This window comes from Oxyura jamaicensis, chromosome 9 (genome assembly GCF_011077185.1).
Source record: "Oxyura jamaicensis isolate SHBP4307 breed ruddy duck chromosome 9, BPBGC_Ojam_1.0, whole genome shotgun sequence".
NCBI lineage: Eukaryota > Metazoa > Chordata > Aves > Anseriformes > Anatidae > Oxyura > Oxyura jamaicensis.
In genome coordinates this window covers 9,705,254-9,731,274 of record NC_048901.1, presented here as the reverse complement: position 1 = coordinate 9,731,274, position 26,021 = coordinate 9,705,254, and the positions used below count along the sequence as shown (strand labels likewise).

Sequence of the window (26,021 nt, the reverse complement as noted above, 5' to 3'; positions counted from 1 at the left end):
AGGTTAATAATCAACACAACCTGCAATGCCCGCTGCAGACAAGCTGTTACTAATTGTTTAAGGTTGAATGCTTCTTTGGGCCCTTGAGGTGGCTCAGTCAGGCAGAGCTGCAGTGACCTCTTGCTGCTGAGACATCAGACATCTGTGCAGTTAAAGCACAGCCCTGGGTCTGCACCCTTGGAATCTGACTACTTGCTGCACCATGGACTGACAGAGAAGAAAGCCTTGGCTTGGATTTTGGTGCACTGGAATCCAAGCTTTGCAGATCGCAGGCTAACCCATTCTGTCCCTCTGTCAGACTTTCCCAAGTTGCAGATTTTACTTCCTGGCTAAAGCAACGCTGGATCCCATGTTGGTATCAAGTTATACCCGAGCTGTGAGGGCATAGGTGGTATAGAGAAGATGGAGCCAGATTCCCCTTGAGTGACATGAGACAATTTGCCCAAATTGAAAAAAAAGGGACGTTCCAATAGGGACACACATTTTTTCCCCTCAGCAGGGGGGTTGACATAAAAACCTCCAGAGGTGTCTTCCAGCCTAATTTTTTCCTGTGATTATTTGCCAGACTTGCAAGGAACCACTGCAGTAGATGTTACTGCAGCTGTGCTCAGTCTGCACATTAGGAGCTGCATTGTAACTACACCCCCGGAAGCTAGTAATGGCTGCTATCATGTTTAGCTCTACTGCAAAAAGCATGCCAAGTGTGTGAAGTCCTGTAATGACCTGTCTGTTGCGAGCAACCTCAGTAATTAACAGTTATAAGGTAGAGAATTACTACACCTGTACATCACAGCTGCTCCTGTTCACTCCCCAAGCATGTGAAGTGGAAGAAAGAGATAAGATGGCAACTTTCCAGGGAGCATCTCTTCCCAGGTAGGTGCAGGCTGGTGTCCTGGTGACTTAAGCCATGGAGCTTGCAGACCATACCCACAGAAAAATAAATCTGAAAAGACAGTACAGAAGGACTGCTTGAAGTATGATCCCAGCTTTGTAATAACTGAGGCAATGTATTCAGGTTACGGCTATACTGTCCTGGCTGCATGCACCGAAGCTGCAGGAATGTACCTGGTTGCACCTCAGCACTGCCTGCTCCTGGGGCCCTGGGAAACAGACAGCTTGCTGCAACAATAAGGCAAGGTAAGCTGAAATGTAGATATGGGGGTGTGTCCTTGCAATGAAGTGAGTTCTTGAATTGTGAGAAATGGTTTAATCCAGAGTTTGTAAGAGTTAATCAAGAAGGAATAAGAGGATTTTTCAAAGCTAATCAGTAGCTGAGAGAGTGGCTGTCTCAAGTTTAGAGAAAAAAGTTATGTCAGCAAAGTGCACATAGTTTTTTCAGTCTGACCAGAGTCAGGAGACACTAAATTAGAACCCCCAACTGTTATGTCACAAAGGAAAAAGCATAACCAACCGTTCTTGTTTCCTAACCTTTGTTATGTAGACTTCATCCTCTCTTCTTCCCCTTGCCAGCGCAAGAATTTGGCTTGTATATCCTGTTGATTTCCAAGCACTCAGTTGCTCTACCTGCACAGTGCTTTGGAAACACACTGGAAAGCTGATCTGGCCACGCTACCCAAGCTTCTCTTGAATTCCAGTCCCCTGCAGAAACAAAAAATATAAAAATCCTTTCAACAAACAGAAATCCTTGAACATAGAAGCATGACAAGCGACTTACTGTGTTCCATTTTGCATCAGGAGTTAAGCATAACTTAGAAGCAGTCGGAGAGTCAGCGTTCAGGCTGTGTCTCAGTAGACCCAGAATGCAGTTCAGACCGTGAATCCTTCTGAAAAGACAGTACTGTCTTTTCCTTGAATCCCCCATTCCTCACCTGCTGGATCTTGTTACTTTTTCTGTCTCTGATGATTTTTCTTTGGGAGGCATGCCAGATGACAAGTAAGTCACTTTTCTTTAGCACTACAAAGATGAAATCATTCATGGGTTGGACAAAAATAGCACCTCTTCCTCTGAGATATGGGAATAACAAAAAGCATTTAATTTAGTGAACCTGCAAAATTTCCTTTAGCCCAGTCAATGGTTAGCCCTTCCAGGCCTTTACCACGTCTATTTCTTTCTACATGGTCCAGATCATTTGAGACGTACATTACAGGAGAGAAAATTTTCTCAAACGTTGTGACATTTTAAACAATGAGAAGCTTTACAGTGTGGCAAAGACAGAACACTCAAACTTTTCAACAATGCAACTCTCCCAAATTGTGTGATGAGCTACCAAATTTACAGCACTCCCACAATAAAACCCCCAAGATCAACCAAAACCCAAAAATATACTGCAGTGGAGAAAAACTTAAAAAGAACAAACAGGGTTTTCCTGTTCTCTAAGGCTTATCGGCTAAGGTAGGTGTAAGAAATTTGGTTGCGAAGCCTGTATTACATGAGAACTACCTTCCAGTATTTCATCTGGTTACTACCACATGGGATGACAGGATGCGATGGCCCAAACCAGTATTTAAAAAGTTGTAGTGAACAGGGTGCTCATCATACTCATGATTTTGAATAGTTTATTAAATGAAAGGTGAAGCATCAGTTTTAAATTGTACAAAAGGAAAAAAAAAAACCTCATATTGTAAATGTACAATTTACAGAATTACTAGCAAAACCAATCAAGGAGACACTCATAATACAAAAACCTATTGACTGCAAACTGAACTGGAAACCCATTGCAGGTACCGTGATAATAAATGTTTGTTATACAGTATTCTACAATGTTAAATTAGGAATCAGTTTTCCACACAGAGGACTGTGAAGCACAAGGTTCGTCTGAGACTATGACTCAAACCGGGCAGCATTTATTATGCTACTATGCTCACAGAGTTATCGTGATGACAATTTAATTCAGCCATTCCTACCCACCCCTATTACCTTTGGGATGGAAAGAAGAGAAAGGGAGGTAATGTTATTTTATTAAGTTCCAGCCACTTCTCATGTTTTATACATTACCCAACCAATGTCAGAGGAATGGCTGAATTACCTAGTCAAACATTTTTGGCAACATTTTTTTCTGAGAACTGCACGCATTTTTTTTAAAAAAAAACAAACCTCAGCTTTGTGAAATGCTGGTTTGTTTTTAGATTCTTGTCCCTCCCAGCAAGCAAGCACTGGGTATTAACGTTGTTTTATTTTTAAATAAGCTTGTAAAATAAAAAAGCTCCATGATTATTTTGCTGTTGCTAAAAAAAAAAAAAGCACCTCTAAAACTGCTGTGCTCCAAGTGGGTCAATCTGCTTTGTATCTCAAATGCTAATATTAGAATGCAGAAAGGAAGATTAACATTTTGGGGCTGATTCTTAGAGATACTAGAGTCAGTGCAAGTTGTGGATGGCCAGCACCTCTGATATCAGGCCAGTTTTAACTAAGTAGCAGCTACTAGGCAGAGTCATAAAATCGAAGCATAATGAAATTCCAAATTATTGAAGACATTGAAAAATCTCTTATTACAATGAATTAGCTGAGAACATTTTGGGTTTTTGTGTTTTGTTTTTTTTTTTTTTTTGACTTTTTTACTTTTTTGAAAAATCGTATTTTTTTTCAAATAATTACTCTTAATATGCACAGTTAACACTGAAAATGTAGCTGTATTCCATTGTAAGCTTAAGAACTTCACCATCTAAGCACAAATTTCTATGCAGCACATACAGTACTTCTAACTGGCAAAATTAATTTACAAAAATAGCGCAAAAGGGTATTTACGGCATGGAAAGTAGACTTTTTTATGGTACAGTTAAAATTGCTTTTAGTATGCTAAAGTGATTCCTTTTCCCCACCCTTGAATTATTGTTTTGCTTTGTTTTGTTTTTTTAAATAGGAAAGTTGCTGTTTATGTACCTTGGACTGGCAGGGCTTGAAGTAGGTAGTAAAAACAGCAAAGTGATTACTTGAGAACCATTTGTGTGTTTTACTGAGAATACTTTATTTGCTGGTATAAGTTGCTAAAAATGCACAGAGCAAGTACCAATAGAAAATTTACTGTTTTTGTGTCCCCATGTGCTATATAAAATGAATGTTACACAGCATCTGTTGGAAAAGTGGCTTCATGGACATCTCTTACTTTATGTCCCATTATAAATAAAAATAAATCTTCTCAAGAGTATAAAATCTGGGTTTATCATATCAGAATCTGAAATTTTTTGGCAGAGATGCACGTCATTAGAATTCTAACCTCTTCTATAAGAGTGTTCTTCTCAATGCCTATGAGAGGACATAAGCGTACCATAATGTTAATCAAATCCAGTGTGTTCAAAAACACTTTTCCGTAGCCAGAATGACCTGCTTATAGCATCATTGCTAGTCAATGGCTGATAGGCATAGGTTTAATAAAAATGGCTAGCTTTTAAAACATAAAAAGGCAAATGTTAAAACTGTTTTAAATTGTACAGCAGAAAAATAAAGGTAAAAAGTTCTGTTTTCACTCAATGTTGTTTTCAGAAAACATATGTAGAACAGTGTTTATTTTGACAGCTGTCTTAACAATTTAAAACTTCCTCCTCATCCAGAAAAAAAAAATCTGTATTAGGACAGTCAAGAACAGGGATACAAATGATTTTTTAGGTCAGCCTTTCTGAGGTGACTGGATTGGCCAACATTCCTTTGTGTCATTAAGAAGTTCCTCTTCTTTCTGTCACTACAAAAAGGGATTGACCTTAATCATTTGGTTAAAAATCAAACCGTATCACATCAAAAATGTGGTTTTCATACAAGCTATCACAGTATATAGGCCTCTAGCTCTAAACAATAGAGTTCCAAATTTGTAAAATGTCTTCAGCAGACTTCAGAACATAGGCATTCCAAATCCCTAGAAAAATGATTTAAAAGACAGTAATTAATTAAGTGCAACAGTAATCATAAAAGAACCTCAGATAAACAGCAAGTACTAGTAAAGTCTTACTGAATCATCCTCAATGATAGCTGCGGAGTCAAAGAAGTCTGGCCTCAGTTCAGCCCGTTCTCGTCGGTTTCTTGAAGGTGGCTAAAGAGGTGAGTCAGACATTTTAGTACATGAGATCAGTTAAATGGCTATAAAGGACTCCTGTGGCTCTACAGCTAACAGGCACTAACGTCTTTACCTGCCCTCTTAAAAAATAGCTATGCATGGATTTCCATAAAACTCAGATACAAATATAGGCTCCGACACATGAGAGTACTTCTTACATTCACATTTTATTTAAGGAATGGGCTAAAAGCTGATGGATACTAAAGTAGTTTTAAGACCATCCTCATGGCTAAGGACTTGCTTATGGCCCTTGCTGACTTAATGGTGTTCTTGTATTAACACTATGTGCCAGACTGCATAGGAACTGTCTGCTTTATGCTTTTACATTTATGATGAAATTCCAGCTCTGCCACGGTCAGAAAGTGGATTTTTTTTAAACAGTACTTATGATGGTAGAGGATTTTTGAGGACTGACCTGTGTTGTCCTGCCACAGAAATGTTAAGAATAAATGTGACCTGCAGTGGCATGAACAATTCCTTCATTTCCTTTCCATGGATTGCCACTTAAAGAAGGACTTTACTTGATAATCATTTGAATGCTAGTAATAATCTCAGCAACTGAATTATTGCCTACATTTTCTTTCCAAGACATTATAGCCTAGTCCTAAAATAACCTACGCCTTATAATTTGGATATTAAAGGAGAAATATGAAAGCATAAAAGCAAGTGAAGTGTATAATGCAAACTGATCCTCCTTCTCATTTTACAAGAAAAGTATTCATTCAGCAGAGAGGCTAGTAAGGTTATGGTCTTTACAAACACAATCTTGCCTGTAGTCAGTCACATTACCATGAAAAGAGCCAAAGTTGCCATCTGATGACACCACCTAGTTAGGAGCAATACCAGGAGCGTAAGGTACTCCCTCAGTGCCTATCCACTACAGCTTTCTCTCCCTTCTGCTGTGCCAGCACAACTCTGTGCTGGACGATACTATGATTAAGGATCCCTTATCCACCCCACCTCCCAGAAAACGAATGAGAGAACAGAAACAACTGTGTGACCACAGTGAGGTTTCATAAAGACTTGCGTCAGCAAGAGAGTTGGTGATGCCTGTGACAATGGCACAGAGAAGGAAACACCACCCAGGATAACTTTGAGTTATAAATTTCTAAACTCTTTGTAATGTCAAGCAACAGCCTGAGTCAAAAGTTGTTACTGAATTTTGGACCATGCCTTTGCACTCCATGATGCTGAGCAGGCAGCTTCATGTGATGTTCGATCAGATGGGGTGCACTGGTGTCACCTCTTTTCCCCACCAGCACTCCCTCTGCCCTTTAGTGGATCGAGCAGTTGGCTGACTGCAGAGCAAGTCAGCTCAGCTCTTTCTTTAGCACTCACCTGAGAGGAGTGATCTGCACTGATAAAACTGATATGCTATAATTCACATTGGGTGACAAGTTAAAGGTGAATGAGAGTGCTTGAGGCACGTGCTACTGCCTGAATCTAGAACATCAGGAAGAGTGCTAAGCAATGCTTCTTGTATTTCTATGAAAAAACAGCAGTTGGGCCTGAATCTGCAGTTTTAGGTTGCATGGAATATTCAGATAATTTTCACTTTTTAATGCTCAGATAACAAGAAATTAGGCTCAAATTTTGGACATTTTTGTTTACACTTGACAATGCCTTTTAAATTATCTTTCAACCACCTTAAACTTGCTATTAATAAGATTTACTGACCAGATCAATGACCATTGTGTCCTCAAATTCCTCATTCATATCTTCTAGCTGACCTCGTGAAGACATCATTACATCTTCAAAGATGGGCTCAGCGTCATCTTCCATTAGACCTCGTCTGATTAAATAAAGAGAAAGAAAAAGTCATTTTCAAGCATATAAATTTCCCAACCATGAACTTTCTCATTAAGAACAATGCTCAAATCCTATCCCTTAATATCTTCACATAAAATCTTACGTTAAGAATCAAGCCAGCATATTTTCTTAATATTAGCTTGAAGAAAATCTTATGTAAAAACAAACCTAGCACTTGCAGAGGCTCAAGCAGGAAGTCCAGTGCAGTATCATTATAAACACTAATTAAAATTGTTCTTAACAAGAAAAAGGCAATAACATCACTGTGTTTGCTTGCCCTTTTACAAAAAGGAGTTATCGCTGTTTGTCAGGTTCACTGGGAATCCACCACTGGGAATGCCTGGGAATCCACCACTGAATCCCGAACCAGTTTTTAATGCCATAAGGACTTGATCTTGCAAGAGACCCCATCCCTCATCCTGAAAACCACTGATGTGCTGGAAGACTTGGTTAGATCAGCACCAGAGCACAGAGCACTTTGCACAACAGAACACTTCAACATTTACCCATGTGTGTCCCAATGGGATGCCTTGGTAAAAGATGATGTAGATAAAAGAAGCTTAATCAGGTTCACGGGGAGACTGGACGACAACTTAGAAGAAAAATTCACTGCAAATTACTTAATAGACATAACAGCACTTCATGGAAACTGCCTCAAAATAGATGAGAGAGGCAGAGAATTATGTAAGATTGTTCCACACATTTGCCCTGTTCACTAGGTACCTGCTCACAGCCATGGTTAGAGGAAGAACAGTGGGCTAGAGGGGCCATATGGCCCTGTATCCATCCCAGCATGACAAAGCTGTTACTCTGCCTTTATTAAGAAGAGTTAAATGTCAGAAATTACGAGCAACAACCCAGAAAAGGTAACATTTAAATGCAACTTTGTCATCTGAAATGGTTCTGATTTGGAGATGAGGATGCTCTGAACACTTACACTGCATGCCTTACACCAGTTCTCCCTTTCATGTAGTTCATTCCTGTCCTGTCCTTTCGATTTAAATCTTCTAGCTTCTGTTGGCCCAACCAAGATATCTGCATCTGAGGACTAACAAACATAAAGCAGCATTAGGACTGAGAACACTAACAATTTTGAGTTGGCTATGTTTAGACAGTAACTCCTCAAGTTTTGTGTCTGGGTATGTTTCAGATTAAGATATTTAAATCACATCCATCATTGTACAAGTCTTCTGGATTCCTTTCTGCAATTTGTCTCCTCCCACTGCATGTGCACAAAAAAAATCCATTAATTGTTGTAATAAAAACAGCTACAGAAAATGCTAACATTACTCGTTCATTAATGTGGCATGCACCTGAAATGGGAGCGCTTCTAAAATTCATTAAATCCCACTTCACTGCCTCAGATCAGGCAAAATGTGAGTCAGAATAGATCCAAATTAATAATTGACACACATTTTAAGACAAAAACGTCACACAAAGTGAAAAACAAATTGCTTTTAAGTATTTAGCCCCCATCAACTTCAGCATTGAGTAACTTACCCACATGTAAGTGCTGAAAGGCTGTACTTAACACCAACTCAATCCAGCAGTAGACAGCAATATATTTGGCATGTTTTGTGTGTTGCAGCACAAAGAGACAGTAGGAAAATAAGTGCAGCTCTTCAAGAGCAACACCAGTTTTTAACTATGTAATGTCAGACTGCAGTAAGCATATTTTTGACCATCATTTTTCATAGAATCATAAAAACATTCAGGCTGGAAAAGACCTTCACGATCACATTGAGTTCAACCATCATTTTAAAAGTGGCATTAGATGCCTATATTCAGGTAAGCTTAACTAATTTTAAGTGATTTTTCCTACAGAACGCACAGGATCCTTGGGCTCAATTCACTAGGGGCATCATGATGCAGCTATAAGGTATCTTGGGACTCATATGAGACAGCATGCTAAGTGGGAAGCTAAGGTGACCTGTAGGATGTGTGGGGAAGACAAACTAAAGCCAGGCTGAAAGGAAACACTTCCCACTTTTTTAGTTCACACTGTCAACTTGCATGTGGAATCCAACTCTTTGAAAAAAACAGAGTAATGCTCAATAGTACTCTGCTTGCAGCACTCATCTGAGATAGGAGAAACGGGAGGTTCAAGCCCCAAGTGAAAAGCGTGGCTCAGCTTCCCCCCAGAACTGACGTTCTACCACATCTTACGGCAGTTCCTGCTCATCAGGCTCAGGAGGGTGAAACACGGTGAGTGGAAGCTGTCCCACTTTCCCTGATTAAATATTCAGAGAGAGAGATTTAGCTTAGTGTGCAGCACACCAAGGTTAGATCAGAGAGGGTCAGGAAAAAGGCTCTCCACCAATTTTTTTTTTTTGTTTTTACTGCAGATTAGAAACACTTTAAGGAGAAATTGAGAGCCACAAAGTCTTCCTTATAACTTAGAAGTTATGGCAACATCTTGGGAGGCAAATCCTTGGCTGCAGGAAGGCAAGCAAGAGACATGAACCCAGATCACATGTGCCATAGGAGTAAGGTGAAAAGATACGGGTCTGAGTTAACAGGGGTTCTTCCTCAGCTGTGCTTTCTTTGTGGCCAGCTGGAGTTTTCTGCCAGACTGAACTGTAAAGGTGAGAAAATAAAATCCATGCCCGCACTTGCCTTGTGCTCACACCTGTATGTGCCAACCCTCGTTCCTTCCACTGAGCACCAGCTGGGAAAACTTGAGCCCATGTCCTTCACACAGGACCACACAAGTCCCTGCTGGCAGCGTGAAGCAGCCCAGAAATCCTTCCACCCTACCTCACTCTGTCTTGTGGTGGTCACATGGTTAGTATGGGGAAAGAAAGGTGGCCCAACTCATTTATGGAAACAATAAATAAGTGCTCCTAAAATAAAGAGTTATTTGTAGCCAGCTGAGCTGTAAGTATCTCTTGTGGTGAGCACTGACTCATGGATCACATCAGGGCTTCATCTGTTGTGCTGCTGCTGCCTGCGCACGTTGCACACACAGTAAGGGAGAAGAGGCTGTGCCTTCAGGAGGACATTTCTTTAGATGTTGCTCAGTTTTACGAGCACCTACGGCCACAAGCTTTAATAGCTTGTATGTACAACAGGGTGGTATACATACACCACTGACATTTGGGACCGGAGAATATTTAACGTCCCAAGGCATAACACCATTGTTAGTAATTATTTCTATTTTAAAAATTCTATGATTAGAGAATGCAGGATGAAGCAGTAGAACTTAGGATACAGCAGGGTGACTGCACATTTGGGAAGAACTGGGAAGCTGGTGAATACGTATCAAGAAAAACATGATGGACAGAAGTTAGAGGAAAACCATGGCCAGGTTACACTACATTGGTAGAAACCTGACTCATGTGGGCAGCATAATACCACTCTCTTTTATACAGATAAACCAGATCAGTAAAATTAGCTATAAAAGATATAAAAGTAGTCACCAAACCAGTTACTACTTTTATCTTCAAATTAATAGAATTAGCAAATACTAGCGTTCTCTGAAGTCTTCTTTGTTCTTAAATAAACTATTGACAAATAACCACCACCATTTTTTCCCTTCTAAATGGATTTAAATGGAGTTGACTGATAAAAATGTATACATGATTTAGTACAAAATAAAACTGCCTGCAAAATTGCCCAGAAATGGTAATTACTAATTCAGTAGCTAGAATAGGACTGAAGGGTTAATTTACAAGAAATCAGTTAAGATGTCTGGAGAACCTTAACTGTACAAGGGCAGAAGGAAAGAAAAGAGAAAATCTAACAGGTCTTTAGAGAAACAGTTCAATCCAGCCTGGGGCCACAAACACTACAAAGATTTAACCATGATCACATGGTTATGGTCAGAGATGGTTTTAACATAAAGAATTTCTACCCTGATTTCATTACAACATATTTTTCCTGTGAATTTAAAATAATAAAAAGTATTGTTGAGCTATAGCTAAGTCCTTTCCAGTTGTTTTTGCAAATAAACACTGTGTCTATGGGATCACAGATTATCTGTATAAGTAACAGGCAACTCCTTTGCCTGGCTGTCACTGTATTTGGTAGGGATGTTCCAACACTTACTTGTGTAAAAAATCTTGTTCAGATCCCTGCTCTGACTCGTGTTCCTGGATCTGCTCTCCCATTTGTCTAGTGTTCTCTCTCAAGACAGTTGAGGTGAGCTGTGGTGCTTGCAGTGTCCCTGGAGTATGTATGTTTTCATTCCTGTTCAGCCATGAGCCTTCTAGACTCTCATCTAGGAAAGAAACATTTAAAATTACTGATCCATTTGCGATAATAAGCAGTGCAGTATTACTGTCTTTAGCATCCCTTCAGCAAACTCACTGAACCTTACGTTAGTAATTAAAGCCTTCCATCTACTGACACACTTCAATACAGTTCATTTTAGTGGCAACACCTGCAAATTTATGTTTTCAATAGTTTAGTTATCTAACAAAACAAAATAAAAACCATTGCAAACAAATATTGCATTCCAGCACTGCCTAAACTGTCAGGTGTCTTGCACACATTTAACAGAGATAATTCCCACGTATTGAGCTGGTAATTTAAATGTAAGACCATGAATCTCATATGCATAAAGCAAATAACATAGTGAAACACTAAAATGAGGGTGGAGGATAAAACCCCAAATCTGGTCAGCATAGACCATTAGAAACTTCAGTAAGAACCATTTCAGTGAAGTACAGAGGGGATATTTTAAATAAGGAGTGGTCTGGCTGGTGTGAACTCTGAACTATAATTTCAGATGGTATATTTAGAGTTTAGAGCAGATGGGAGAAATGGAGATAGGAAGCTGACTGAAGGTGTAAATGGGATGCTGTGCTCATGTTGAGAAGGGAGCAAACCAGAGGGGAGAGTGGGGGGCTTGAGGAGGAGAGGAACACATGAGAGGGCAGACAAGTGTGTAGGCAAGAGACATGCAGAAGTTGCTGGAGCAAGTGAAAGACAGGATTACAGGAGAGGAGAAGACAAGATCACAGATTTACTAACAGGAAGAAATATGTAGTGAGAAAGCAGGTGGGGATCTCAACGGATCTTTTCATTTTTTTCTATGCCTTTTACTACCCTTTAGGCTTAAAAGTTGTCTAAAAGTTGCCTATTTGTCCTTGAATTTACCTTTTATAAAGCTATTTTTTAAAATCCTATTCATGTTTCACTTTCTTAAGACATTGTGAAGAAATGTGAGAACTGTCTACTACAGGGAGCATACTGACTTTCAGTAACAACAGGGAATGTTCTCCAACCTGGACAGTCTGCTGAACCCAATAGACACTGGATTTACGTGAAAGGAACCATGGGGTTCTAGCTCTGGTTCTTTGATACTATGATAGTTTCTGCAGTGACCATGTCTTTGCTTTAGTTCCTTTAGAGTCATATATATATATATATATATATATATATATATATATATATTTAAATCTTAGCAGGATTCAAAGAGAGGTCCACATTTGTGATTTTAATGCCAAATAAAAATTAAAGGTAGGACTTTTGGAAGGTTTATAAAAATATGTAAAGATAAAATACAACAAAGACCCGTGTACATGCTGTGTACAGACCGTCAGGTAATTTGTAGGCATCCAGCTGTTCATAAGACTGGTTCTTCATAGCTAAGTTCTACAGACCAGCGAACAATACCTATTTCTAAGAAGAGGATTACATCTTTGATTATTTCATGAGCTCCTTATTTGTACATACAAAATAAATCCCTTTCATTCTCCCTGAACCTATATGCTGAGGTTGCACAGAAAAGCTTTTATGAGTAATAAAGGTCTGCATAGTGATCTGTGAATTTAAGGTCTATTAGGTTTCACATAGAAGAATGGAGACGAGAATCACTTCCTAAGTGGTGTTCTTCAAAACGTGTTATTCTTAAATGTCATACTGTAACCCAGAGCTGTATTTACAGTGCTCAAAGGACATGCACGTATCCCACCCACATGAGCACTCCAGGAGAGGCAGTGTTTATCTGTCCTCCCTCTGGCCACCAATTACTAATGGGGGAATTTCAGGTTACTATAGTGAACAGTGACACTGGAACACTGCCTAAGGTAAGATAAATCCTTGGTGTCTTCTGACGACACAGTGCTGATAAGATGTAAGCAAACCCTCATATACTCTGTAGATGTCAGAATCCCGTCAGACCCACAAAAAGTCTTGGCATAGCCTCATTGGAAACTGTTGTACATTCAGATTTTTCAGGAACCGAACAAACAGTTGAATAACCATGGATTTGGGCCTCCATTATTTTAAGTCAGTGATGTTGGTGAAAAATTCAGGACCATAGCTGTTACAAGGAAAGGTGATAGTCAAAAGGAAAGTGTTGCAAATAAACTCTCTCTTCTATTGATCACTGGAAGAAGAGGGCATGAAAAGAGGTGGAGCAAACAATGTCATAAAGCCTAAGCCTGAGACTTGCCTTATAGGGAAGCAAGGATATTACTACACTTCCCAGGAAAAATAAGGATATTGATAGAATAATGAAAACAGTAAGAGGAAGAAAGAAAAAATCTTCAGCAGTTGAATTCTGTCAAAAACATGACAACCTGCAGGAAGCAAAATGACGTCTGAAGCAAGCACTGCTTTATTTACCTCCACTCTAGGTTGGCTGTTAGAAACTGAAAGATGTATCTCATGTACTGCTCAGCACAAGCTGTAGGGGAGAGAATGGACCTGACTGTAGGAGTGCACACAGACCAACTTTTGAAGTCTGGAGTATTTTGGTAAATGGCTGTATATTCAGGAGAATTGGCTTTAGATTCTTCACTGAGGGGTTACTACAGTAGATTCCAACCTTGGAAAAATCTCAAGTTTAAAGATCCCACTTACACCTACTCTACTGAAACAGTAAACATATATTCACATAAATGTGCACTACATCCTGTGATTTCATGCAGATTAACCAGGAACAGATGCAATCTTGTAAAAAAATTGGATATCATAGCCGAATTCAACACTCAAGTCACAGAAAGAGTAAGTACAAACACTGTATATTGACATCATTTTGAACAAAAACATGCATCTTTTTAGCACACTCCTACAAAATTAGTGATCTGTATCTGAATTTCTCCCTTGGGCTTGCTCTAGCACCCTATTAACAACTGCTCCAGGCTGAAACACAGGTAGAAAAAACAAGAATCTGTGACTGAGAAAGGTGTAGAACAGGTAGCTCTACAATCACCTCCTGTTTCCAACTTCAGTAAAAGCTTTCAGTAGTTCTCAATCAGCAAAGCTTAGTGTGGACAAGCAGGAATAAGGACTTGTGATGGCATTTCTCATAAGGAAGTGTTTAAGCTTGCAGATCAAGTGTCTTGTTATTTCTACGTACAAAGTATACGGAAAGCTGTAACGTATATACAAAATGAGAAATACCTCAAGTAGGCAACATAAACCATACAAACCTTCTACTCTCTTTTTGTGTAGCGGTGGTCGCCCTTTCTTATTTCTCACTGAAGAGGCTTTGCTGCTGCTGCTTCCACTGTTAACAGACATTCTGTCATCTTCGCCACCCGTAACTAGTGAGTTTCTATAGGAAATTAGTGGAAGCCATACATCTTCTCTTCTTTCCATCATCTGTTCTGTCAGAAACTTCTCTAAGTAGGAATGACTGCAAATAGAAGACAATGAGTGCAGAGGCTCAGCATGTTGCTTTCCCTGTAATTAATCTGCAAGGCCTCTTCACATTGTTGACATCAGAAATCCCACATGTTGTTTCCTTATTTTAATTTAATAACGTATGTTGATAAGGCACTGTACCTCTAACTGATTAAGAATTCACGTAATTCCCTCAAAACAAAGTAACACAGTTAATTGTGTACAGGTTACTCATATAAACAATACAAAACAATACAAAAACTTTACTTAAATTCCTTTTCTGTTTTGCATAGCAAGGAAGCCACTTCTATATATATTGGTACTGTGTCAACAGAGAGACTGAATTAGTACCACTATTGTGAAGACTCTTAGATTCTTTTGCATCTTGTAACAGGAAAAGAATAGTTTCCTTAAATGCATGCAGTTAATTTTTCATTTAAAATACTGAAGATCTGTTCCATTGCTATGGAGAAGTCCAAAACACTTATTAATTTATCAGAGGAACCAAACAACTTTCTTCTTGTATATGGCCTGGAGGGCATTTGAATTGCTTTCTTTTTCCAACGATTGTTTAGTTAAGATGGTCCACAAAATGAGCAAGCAAATCCACATAAAATGATTCCAATGAGTTTCAAGCTACAGAACCAAGCATTCAGAAATTAGGCAACTGAACTCAGGATATTTCAAAATTACTTCTGTCCTTTCAACAAATACATGACAATGTACGCCTTGATCACAATCTCATTCAACACCACATTGCCAGGTTATCATCACTTGAGCACCAAACCCACAAATTCAGTAAGGAAATAAATTCTTCATCTCCCTTTTGATCTGTTAAGCTCATGGCGGGCTCAAACTTCTTGCACAGTCTAGGTGAAAGAATAGGACAAGGAGCCGCACTGTACATGCCTGGGTAACAAACATCATTTTTTTTAATGGGATTTTGTTTTGATTTGGTGAATAGGATCACTTTACTCAAGAAACTGACATTTTTCTGTCTGTTTTATTCAATATTGTGACTACTCCCCCTTTTCATGTATATAGCCAGTAATATCCAAAGCTTGGAATGAATAGGAAATTCTTGATTTATTTGCTTTCTCTCTCACAGTACTGAACAGCACAACATGTGAGTGCCTCCTGATTTCACAGAACTTATCTGCAGAACTGCCTTGAAACTTAAGAAGTTTTCCTGCAACCAATTTATATTCACACAACTGGAGTGCACAGGCTATGCCCAAACTGTAATGAAAGACAAAATATACCGCTTGGTTGTTCTCTACTTATTTGATGCCAAACCTGAGACAACTTTTGCTCACCATTTTAGAGGAGCTTCACATCGGCAGTTCTTACCAGCTTCAGCCAGGTTAGGAACTCCAAACTTGTGGCGGTAAGAACATGTGCTGAGGCTCCCGCAGTCAGTTGTCTGGTCTAAGCTGTCTATTGGAGAGAAACATCTCCACAGGTATATCACCTCTGTACCGTCTTAGATGACTTCTTGTGGATTTCCTTGCCTTTATCTGCCCTGCATGTTTGTAACTGTGTTAGTCAAATTTTTTCCTGCTAACTCTAAGAGCCTGGCACCTTAAATGCATAGTTTATAATAAATCCATAGATTTGAATAAATCTATGAATGGCTATCACTAATTCTGGGGGTTACATATAAAATAATTAGTAAAATAAATAAATCAGACAGCAAAAGTAAATTAAACCTATGTTACTGCCTCATCCCCAAACTGAAAAAATCTCCCATTTCTCCCCCCAAAATAACAGTAACAATAAAGCAGTAAACCAGGAAGGAAGTAGAAGCCTAGCCAGAGAGCAGTGTTTGCTGAACTGTGACAGGAATGGTATTTTGCACCAAGGGCAGATGGCAAATGCATACATACTGAGATAATTTGTTTTGTTTAAGTAGGGGAGGAAAGCTGGAGGGCTTCTGGAAGACAGGAGATATGCTGGTGAGACTTGCAGGGTTATTCTAGAGCACTTTTACCTCCAGACTAACAGGCCATTGCTGAGCTTAAGTACAGTCACTTGGCAGAAGGAGATCAAACCAGGGAGGGAGGTAAATGATCCCGTACACAGGACTTCTCCACCAGATGGTGGTCATGTACCTTCCTGGTCGTAGGCTACCCCTTTGCAGGGAGGGGGCGAGGTCCCTCTGGATTGGAGGAGTCATTCTACAGAGAAGGGCAAATCAACTATCCAGAGCATAGCTGAGAATGAACTGCCAGCGAAGCACTATGGGCAACCCATTGCCTGATGGGTGCGAACATGACAGAGCTCTCAAGGGAAGGAACGCAGAGATCTCCAAAAAACCATCTTTGCATGAAAGCAAGTAATCTTGACTCTACTCATAGCCACAGCAGCCAATGGAATCTAGGGCATGTCTGAACTCATCTTAAAACAGTAATTTAGAACAGATCTAATAAATCATGCCCTGTTCTTTTTTTTTTTTTTTTTTTCATTAATCTTCAAAATACAGCTAAAGTAAATAGCTCAGATACAGATGACTACAAGAAAGTCAGATAAAATCAGGAGAAATAGTTTCCACCACAGCAATCTTTGCAGTCCTGACAAAAACATAATAAAGAAATTAAATAGTGATGTGGAATGCTAAGGAACAAGACTCCTTGAAACACTGATTTTCATGCAGAGGATCAGGTCTAATAAAGCTGTCATGCACACTGTGTACACATAATACAAATTCAAACTTTAGACACCGGAGAATCTTGTGGAAGGGATGACGACTGCAGGACGAGTAAGCTTCAGTAAATTCAACTGGAATCAGGCTAATGACACTTAAGCTAACAGATGCAGGAGAACCCATGCTTTGGCTAGCAAGGAAGCTGTAAAATCCTTGTACCCCTATGTCCTGTCCTAAAGAGGAAAACAGAGGGTGACAAAATTCAAGGCTATACACAACGAAGGGCAGACTGAAAAACCAAGTGCCAAGCTAGCCCAACTAGATCATCTCATTCTCAAGCTGGTTCAACCACTTCTTGTACTGTGTTTGCTGATTTGACAAATTACTTACACAATTAAATAAATTGGTTCAAGTGTTTATACATTAAAATTTACACAAAGCTAACCAATATGCATTTTTTTGTAACACAGAACAAGCCTACAGCTATAAAATTCATAATTATTAACCCCAATAGAAAGGTCCTTTAAAACAAATGTCTTGACAGAAAAACTACTGAAACGCTTGACAGGAAGAGCCAGTTCAGCTAGTTCTATATGGTCAGAAAATCAAGTGGAGAGAGAGTTACAACCATAAATGAGAAGATCTGGCAATTACATTTTTTCAATGGTTATAAAGCTCTTCATAGAACTCATTTCTGCACTGGGCACATAGTGCTAGGATGATGTTTGACTGCACTCTTCCTTTTTCCCTTACTACTTCTATGCTGCAGCCAAATCCTGGCTATTTGTTACGGAACATATTAGGAACATAGGCTGTAATCTCTGCAGTGATGCTGACAACACATTTTTACTCTGAATTTGCCTTCAATAATGCAGTTTTCTCTTCAACAATTCTTTTAATATCCAATTCTTTTAATTCTTTAATTTAATTCTTTTAACTACCCTTGGCAGTTCTTTCAAATGTTGCTCAGTATTTCCTCTGGTTAATCAGTTCTTATCAACAACACCTGATTTATTTCCTTTTCAGTATTTCATCTGCAGTCATTGCCTGGCATACCAAATTCAGGCTGCTTGTTTTAGCCCCTGAGATCTCTATCACCTTGCTCTGTCCCAACTAACAATAGTGCTGTTTCTCACCCTGTCTTTCTATGCTGTTGTACCAGTAACAGAAACCTTGATGATGCTTTATTGCCCACTTTAATTCAATATATTAAAATAAACAAAAATAAACGCTTATATTGTATATAAATATCTAACAGAAAGAGACGTTACTGCAATGTTTACAGGCCTGTAAATTTCCTGTGCTACTAACAGTTCATTCCTTTTTCAGCTAGCCTGAAAAATTATTCTTTATTTTCAGTGCCCCATGGGAAATTTTAAGGAACATTGTTTTGTAAGGTCTCAAGCTCACCTAATAATCAATGGATTTGATTCTCCTTTTCTCATTTATTTTTATTACTTTAAAATACAAATCGATGAATAAGTATGTGAAAAGTCGCACTGGGACTTCCTATAACCCCCATTAGATAATGAAAACGTCAAAGCAGAGAGTTTAAACACACACTACACTGATTAACACAACTCACCAAAACCCACAGAAGAAAGCAAGACTACTACTTACACAGTCTTTTTGTCCTGTCGCAGGAGTTTAGAAGAAAATTCACTAAGCACTTCAAGGAATGCAAGGTTAGGAGGTGGATAGTCTTGTCCTTTTTGATTCTGATATTTGAAGGCAAACTCTATTCCATCTCTACAGTAAAGAAGTTTCAAAATTTTCAGATGTTTGTTAGAACATAAAAAAAAGTCATTCCATCACCTCCAAATGCTGCCTTAAATCCAAACTGTGATAATCCTAACTTTTTCAAACTTTTTTTTTTTTTTTCATTACTAGCAAACAGCAGCTTTTGGATATAAGGGGAATCAAATGCTCCCTCTGAATTTATGAGGACTCAAACTCAAAGACCAGTTGCCTGGTTAGAAAGAACTTATCACAATGTAAGAAACTTGGCAGGTGCTGAAAGCCATTGCCTTAAGCAGGAATGGCCAGTTGGCTCTTTCTTGTTTTTATATGAAGCAGAAGCTTGTACAAGATATCAGAAATAACAAGATAAAACTTATGTGTCAAGAGTCAGAGAAGAGAATTTACTTACCGGTACTCTGATCCACGTTTAAGTCCCTTATCTTTGTTTTATCATTTAAGATTCAATAAAACAATTTATTTTCACATTACCCAATAAAGGCAAATGCATGTCTGGACCTCTCTGTTCCTTCTCACAGTTAAGTGTCTAGCAGCATATTGATTTCCTTTCAGGTACTGTAGTCCAGAAAGGAGTGCAGGAGAGTGGATAGGAAGCACAGAATGACTATAAATCTTATAAAACTGTTGGTAGTGGTAAATTTGAGCCTGAAAATGCCCAAGTACGTTCATAAAACTTGAAACTATAGTCACAAGACCTTTGCCTAGGACTGGCTCTCAGATGCCTTTACACAAACAGCGAGCATTCTAGCTCGAGGTGTAACAGCCAGGATGGCATCATTGCTGAGATGCCAGGAATGGGGACCTTTCTCAGGGACATGCATGGAGTATCTGCAGATCTGGTTCTCCTGGCAATTGTATTGCAGTGACCATGGCAGAGAAGTACATGTTGTGCCATTCTAGTTTGCTCACATGCCCTCTCATCGTCTGCTTACTGAAAGGTTCTCTTGTCAGAACAAAGGTATTTACGCTATGAAAAAAGCCTTGACAATAGCATAAAGGATGCCCCAAAACGTACTTGACAAAGTGGACAAGACTCGGCCTGGTGATAACATCTATTTTTCTTTATTTTCATTACTCACCTTCAGTTTCAGTCACTTTGAACTATTTATTACAGCTAAAGGAACTTTTTTCTTCTTAGAGGGATCCTGTGTATTACAACATTCCCCCTGAATTCTGGAAAAGGACTGACAACATAGGCCAGTTGTTTTCAGTACCGTAAGAAGTTATGGGGCATGCAAGGCTGAGGGTACTGAGCTAAGACAGACCATCAAAAGACTTTTTCAGGATCTATGTGTTTTTTCACTGGAAGTCTTCACTAGTACTGATGACATGACCAGTGACTGATGACAGTGTGGGAAGAAGCTGCCTCCTCACACTGAGAACTACTTTAGAAAAAAATTGCTGCAGATGGCCTCAGACCTGGATGCTTAAGGAAGCAGCAAAAAATGATGGCAGGGACTGAGCGTGACAGAAAATGCATATTGCCTTACATATACATCATGAGGATAATAACTGCCATAATTAACCAATCTGAAGGCAGAATGAAAAAGATGTCTTAACACAAAACAACAGCATGCTTAGCTTGAGATATGAAGGAACTCATATTACTTTTTGGTCTGAAATACCGCACACTTTTCCCATCTGGAGTATGACACACTATTTAGCAATGTGACTGGTACTGTCACACTCACCACCTACACTGGTGCCATCTGGAATAAAGGAGTAGTGCTAAGACGTCACCTTTTGTTTGGACAAAGATTACAACTCTCCAAGAGTTCCCCAGGTACCTGCTGAAAGCTTAAGATGGGTAAGAAGGAGAATCTGGGGCTTCTGTCCAGACTTAGGAGGGACGTGTAAACTAGCAGGTACAATTCTTCTGATATCCATCTTTCATATAGGACTTATTTTTTCTTCATCTCCTCCAAACTTCTGCATCACTCATGTTTTTTTCCTGGCCATATTCGTTCTATTATTTGCATCCTTTCAGACACAAAGTCCTGATCATTGCTTTGCTAGTCTTAGTCTAAACACTCTGAGACAGCAAACGTTAGTATTTTAACTTTTTTATGGCATGTGGATGTCATAATTTAAATTTAGAAGCACCTTTCTATGCTTTCCTATGCACTAGTTACATAAAAAGCCTCAATCTGATTAAAAAAATTAGAGCACAAAATATTTTTGGAGTATCTTTTTATAAAAAACTCTAGGTGCACACAGAATCCACAGTGTTGTGTTACAAAGAGTTATCTACACTTGTTAGATACAGTCCACACAACTGTGTGTGATAGCTGAGGTTTTACCTGAGATAGATAAACGTGGTCGTTCCAATCACACAAATAAATAGGCAGCAGCTAGTTTTTCTTCCTTTCTTACATACATAGATATGTGTGAGGTATACTGAACAAAACTTCTAATCTGAAGGAATATAAAAATCTAGTTTATTTACCACCACTCACTTGTGTAGTGTGGCCACAGCCTCTCTTGTCTTGATCTGATCCAAGCCAAAAGTGAGGGCAAACCGCCGGGCCAATTCCTTAATTCCACTAACATGGGCAGATGTCCTGTCCAAATTAGGACCTTGCTCCTGAACAAGCTCATTGAACAGCTAGAGAAAGAATTCAGTTGTTAAAATCAGTGAGCTAGAAAACACGTTTTTTTGACAAAGACTTTTATTCTTAACCTGTTAGGGCTATGAATGGACGTGATAACCACTTTTTTAACAAAGATCTAACAGAGTTCACTTATGTTCATTTTCTAATCCACTTCAGTTCCCAGACCTTCTTCTGTGTAATTGATACTCACCAACTGTCCCCCACCTTGTACTTGTGTGGAAAAAAACTCTTAAGCAGCATTTTGCACATACCTTCATTGGATTGTATCTATTGTTTTCTGAACTCATCAAGATGATTTTGCATTCTTATGCTGCTTTCTAAAGTACCTGCACCACCCATCAGATCAGTATCATCTAGGAATTAAGGAACCAAATTTTTCTATTCCATCATACAAGACAATGAATATCTGAAAAGCATTACAGGGTAAATGCCTTCAAAGCTTGCTTGATAATGCCATTTCAGCACAATAATGATTTACTCAGTGATTTTCTAATCACTTCTGTATCTTCTTATGTTACTGCCATTTAGACCACATTTTCCTAACTTGCTAATGATACTATCAAAGGAGACTGTGTCAACAACAATAGTAAATCAAATTGCATTAAATATACTCCTCCTCTCCTATCCACAGGCTCTATTACCATATAATTAATGAAAGCAGCTCAATTTTACATGATTCCTCCTTGACAAATTGATACTGGCTGCTACCTACCACTTAGAAACTTGCCAATAGCTTATCTAATATGTTTTTTTTTTTTTCATGACATGGTATTAGGCTGTACACAGTTGACAGGTATGGCACCTGGCTTCTTCTTTTCTCCAAGTTCTGACAGGAACTAATTTGACACTTGCCAGTGTCAATTCTTCTAATTCTTCTGGAATTTCTTCTATTTTTCTCACATTTTCACAGATCTCACTCAGCTTTCAGATTGTTATAGGAAATCCCTTTGTACTCTGGAATAAATTTTGGAAGGCCCAGCCAATTTGAAAACATCTAACTTATGAAAGAAATTTCTCTATGTAATGGATATAGCTGGAACTGCCAGTGCCGAAACAGTATTTAGTGAAACACATACTTTGTGCTGCCAGAAGAACAATGATGGTTTTCGTATCAAACTAAGAGTTTATGGTTGATATAAAGTAAACAGTTCAGAGGAAAAAAACATGCTTAATAATACTGAAAGACTTAAACTAATTATCTCAAAGTTTGAAAGATCAATTAATATTTAGACAAATTAGAAAGAAGATGCATTACTTCCAGCTAATTATGAGGAAAAAAGGTCATCCTAGTTCTTCTTGTTTGATAGGTACCAGTAAACAAACACTATGAATCAGCTTTGACCGAACTGTCATCAAGGCTTTTTTCCCCCCTTCTTCGATTTTAATCTGGCAAAACTTTGCATATTGTTGTCTAAAGAATACAGAGGTTAAAGAGACAAAGCAGTGGTGATAAGTTGAACTGAGGAACAAAATAGTCTCATAACAGAAGCGTAGTTTTTTTTTTTGTTTCAATGTAAAGGGCACCAGAGAAAAATCCTGTCCAGAATTTGTTGCAATGAAGGATTTTTAATAAAAATCAATATTCTTACCTGTTGCAAACTGAGAATGAGTGTCTTTGCACACTGGATTTTATCAATTTGCCTTGTTTTGCTCAGGGTTTCCTTAATGATATCTCCATAGTCATTGTAGTACTAGGAAAAAATGTGGGGAAAAATCCTTTTAAAATTGAAACTCATGTAAATTTTCACAGCTTTTCTTACAGAAAGATTACTTGCAGTTCTTGTCTTTAAAAGGTAACTTTTTTTCTTTTTTTAAAAAAAAGGACCAAAAAACAATTTCAAGTACAGCTTGAAACTGCTGCTTTGTCTTCTTTGTGATAACTAATCTCTTACAGAGAGACTGGTGGGGTACACCTGGCAATCTGACCTATACTGAGGGGCTTTATGTAGCTTGGCAGTGTGAGGAGTGCTAACGTACATGTCTTCTGGTAGGTAAACTGCAAGTACAGGGTAAAGTGGCAGCTGAGCAGCAAGTCTTTCTGAATTTCATTGGGCCTAAATATTGCATGGAAACACCCTATGTTGATAGTTGATAAAACATTCAGGTACTGCAGACCCACTTACAACACCGAGCTTTTTTACTGCTTTCCTGTTTAAAATGACCTTTTCCCACGAGAAAAAAAAAAAAAAAAATCTGCTTCCTTGTTCTGGCAAGCACCAAGATTGAGATACTCCCAGTAAAATATGACATTGAACAAACAACTGTTGTTGTGGATTCTAGGAACACCTTTGAGGAGCAGGATAAGAAATTCTCTGCAAAGGTAAGTCTCTGAAAATACTTGGCACTGCGTAGGACCAACTTTTGATGCTGCCTTTAACAAGGCACTCCTGCTCTGTAAGAAGGCAAATTCCGAGCTAACCGCTTCTCAGAGACAGGTATAATTTAAAAAGGAAAAACTAGTACAGAAATCAAATAAGGCTGGAAAAGCTTTCAAGTGTTCAATCTTTAACTACTGCACTGGAAGGGAGTAAAACAAGTGACCTGACACAACAATCTGTGTTCACTTAGGAGGGGGAGAATACACAGAGCTGTACCTTCATATAGTGTTTGAAGATATCAGCCGCTGCATGCATGTCCACAATGTCATAAATTATCAGCTTGCTGAAGGCAGCCAGGAGGTTTCTTCTCTTATGTAAGGCTTCTATTTTGTTAGCTTCATCTTCTTCATCTCCCTCTGAAAGCATCAACAATAAAAAAATTATATTATGTTATATTCTAAAACAACGTTATTAAGGAGTAGCTTTTAGAAAAAAATCAATTATTTAAAATGAAGCAACAATTGTTGCAAGAGAAGCCAAAATCAAAGATAATTATTCTTGAATGTTAGGACCTTCAGGGAAGTTCAGGAAGGTGACAAACCATTCACCAAGGATGCCGTAGTCCTGAGTAATACTGAACACAATCCACATGGAACTGAATCACTTATTTTCTTTACCCTGTGAAAGGCCACAATGAACAGTTGTTTGTGCTTAGCTTTTGAAATCAAAGAACATCTGAAGATTCTTCTTTAACAAGACTGAACTATGAATATTTCATATAGAGAAATTAGAAGCCAGCACTTCTTCTGCATGCCTTGGATTTGCAGGCATGAAACCCATGGTTTTACAGCAGCAATAAACAACAGGAAATAAAATTCAGTTGGAAGAGACATTGAGTGCTAATGTCATATGTATTAAATCCCCATGTAAGGATCCATTGATCCATTCTGTGAATGAAAATGAAACTATACACATGTGAAATATATTATCATATAGTAAATCTGTATTACACAATTTACAGAAGAAAATGAAATCAGCTATAACAATTGTAATAATAGCAAATATTCTGTGGTATTTAGAAGAAATCATTCTTAATGGGAGTCTTCCAACCAGTCTGAAGAAATACAGGCCTTTGTAGGGGGCAGAAGGAACACAGTGTCACAAGGACTCTCTTGCTGCACTCTTATTGTAGTTTCCACAGAGCCACAGTGTCTAAGTCATGTATTGTACCACAGGACACCTCTTACAAGCAGTGAAGTTGACTGTGAGTATGTATACATGATGTTTTTTGGATCATTTAACACATAGAATTGAAGCCCAATAGCATTCCCCCACCCCCCCATTTTTCTTCATTTCTTTTTATAGTTACTGATACATTCTGAATACCAAAAGTTGTAAATCATCACACTGACTTCATGGAGTCAAAGTAGCATTAGGGAATGGAGATTACATAAAAAGATCTTCATCCATCTTTTTGCTGTCTTCCCAGTCCAATCACAGGATGTTAAAAAACCCTGATGTTCCTCAAGAGCCAAGAAAAATAAATACTGTCCTCCTAAAATCCATTCTTGATTTATTATTCTGAACTTTGAACTCACAAAGTATGATTAACTTGCACTGTGGATTTCTGGTGAAGTTGTGTGTCAAAATGCATTCTTCTCAGGCCATTGTAACCCTTAAAAATATGCTCAAAAAAGATGTTAGCTAGAAGGCTGAAAGGACATTTAGAGCAAGAATAAATTCTCTGAGACCGTAGTTCTATCCACTACTGTCTTAACAGATGAAAAATAGCACTTATATGTCACCATAACATACAAATAACTGAGTTCAATGGAAATTCAGAAAATGTGCAAAAAGAACACTAAAGTACACATTCAGCAGGTGTTTCATATTTTTTGACCATCTGGGAATCCATCGCTTGTCCAAAGATATTTAGGATTCAGAAGCTGGGTACCTCTGTATCTCACTTAGGCATTTGTGACACACAGCAGAAGCGAGTTATTTAAAAACAGATGTCAATGACAAATCCACCCCTCCCTGACTGAAAGCCAAAAATCTCAAGTCATCCTTCTGAGGAAGTAGAGATGCTTTAACTCCCACTTCTCAAAGCATGGCCACGCACACACAGATACCTAGGAAATAACAATAAAGCAAGCAAGCACACACAATACTTCTCCAAGCAGTCTCCCAGTCTCCAACGATTTTCAAATTAATCCTGAGCTTGATTTATTATTATTATTTTTTTTTTTTTGTTGGGGGGGGGGGGGGGGGGGGGGGTTTGGGGAAAACAAGGGTGGGT

The 26,021-nt window shown here is 38.6% G+C and overlaps 1 protein-coding gene across 7 annotated transcripts in view; it reads right to left on the bottom strand.

Moving 5' to 3' along the window:
* Positions 1-2,500: 2,500 nt before the first annotated feature.
* Positions 2,501-26,021, bottom strand: part of STAG1 (stromal antigen 1) — a 176,892-nt gene continuing 153,371 nt past the window's right edge. For 5 of the 7 annotated variants that reach the window (XM_035334009.1, XM_035334014.1, XM_035334010.1 and 2 more), the window contains 10 exons: positions 23,999-24,138; positions 22,994-23,095; positions 21,249-21,397; positions 18,655-18,783; positions 14,198-14,403; positions 10,863-11,034; positions 7,753-7,863; positions 6,684-6,798; positions 4,902-4,982; positions 2,501-4,808 (listed from right to left, as the gene is read on the bottom strand). In XM_035334009.1, coding sequence (XP_035189900.1) covers positions 4,785-4,808; positions 4,902-4,982; positions 6,684-6,798; positions 7,753-7,863; positions 10,863-11,034; positions 14,198-14,403; positions 18,655-18,783; positions 21,249-21,397; positions 22,994-23,095; positions 23,999-24,138 — 1,229 coding nt within the window. In that variant the 3' untranslated portion in view covers positions 2,501-4,784. The remainder of the gene's footprint in view (positions 4,809-4,901; positions 4,983-6,683; positions 6,799-7,752; positions 7,864-10,862; positions 11,035-14,197; positions 14,404-18,654; positions 18,784-21,248; positions 21,398-22,993; positions 23,096-23,998; positions 24,139-26,021) is intronic. The other 2 variants (XM_035334012.1, XM_035334013.1) reach the window with 1 other exon arrangement.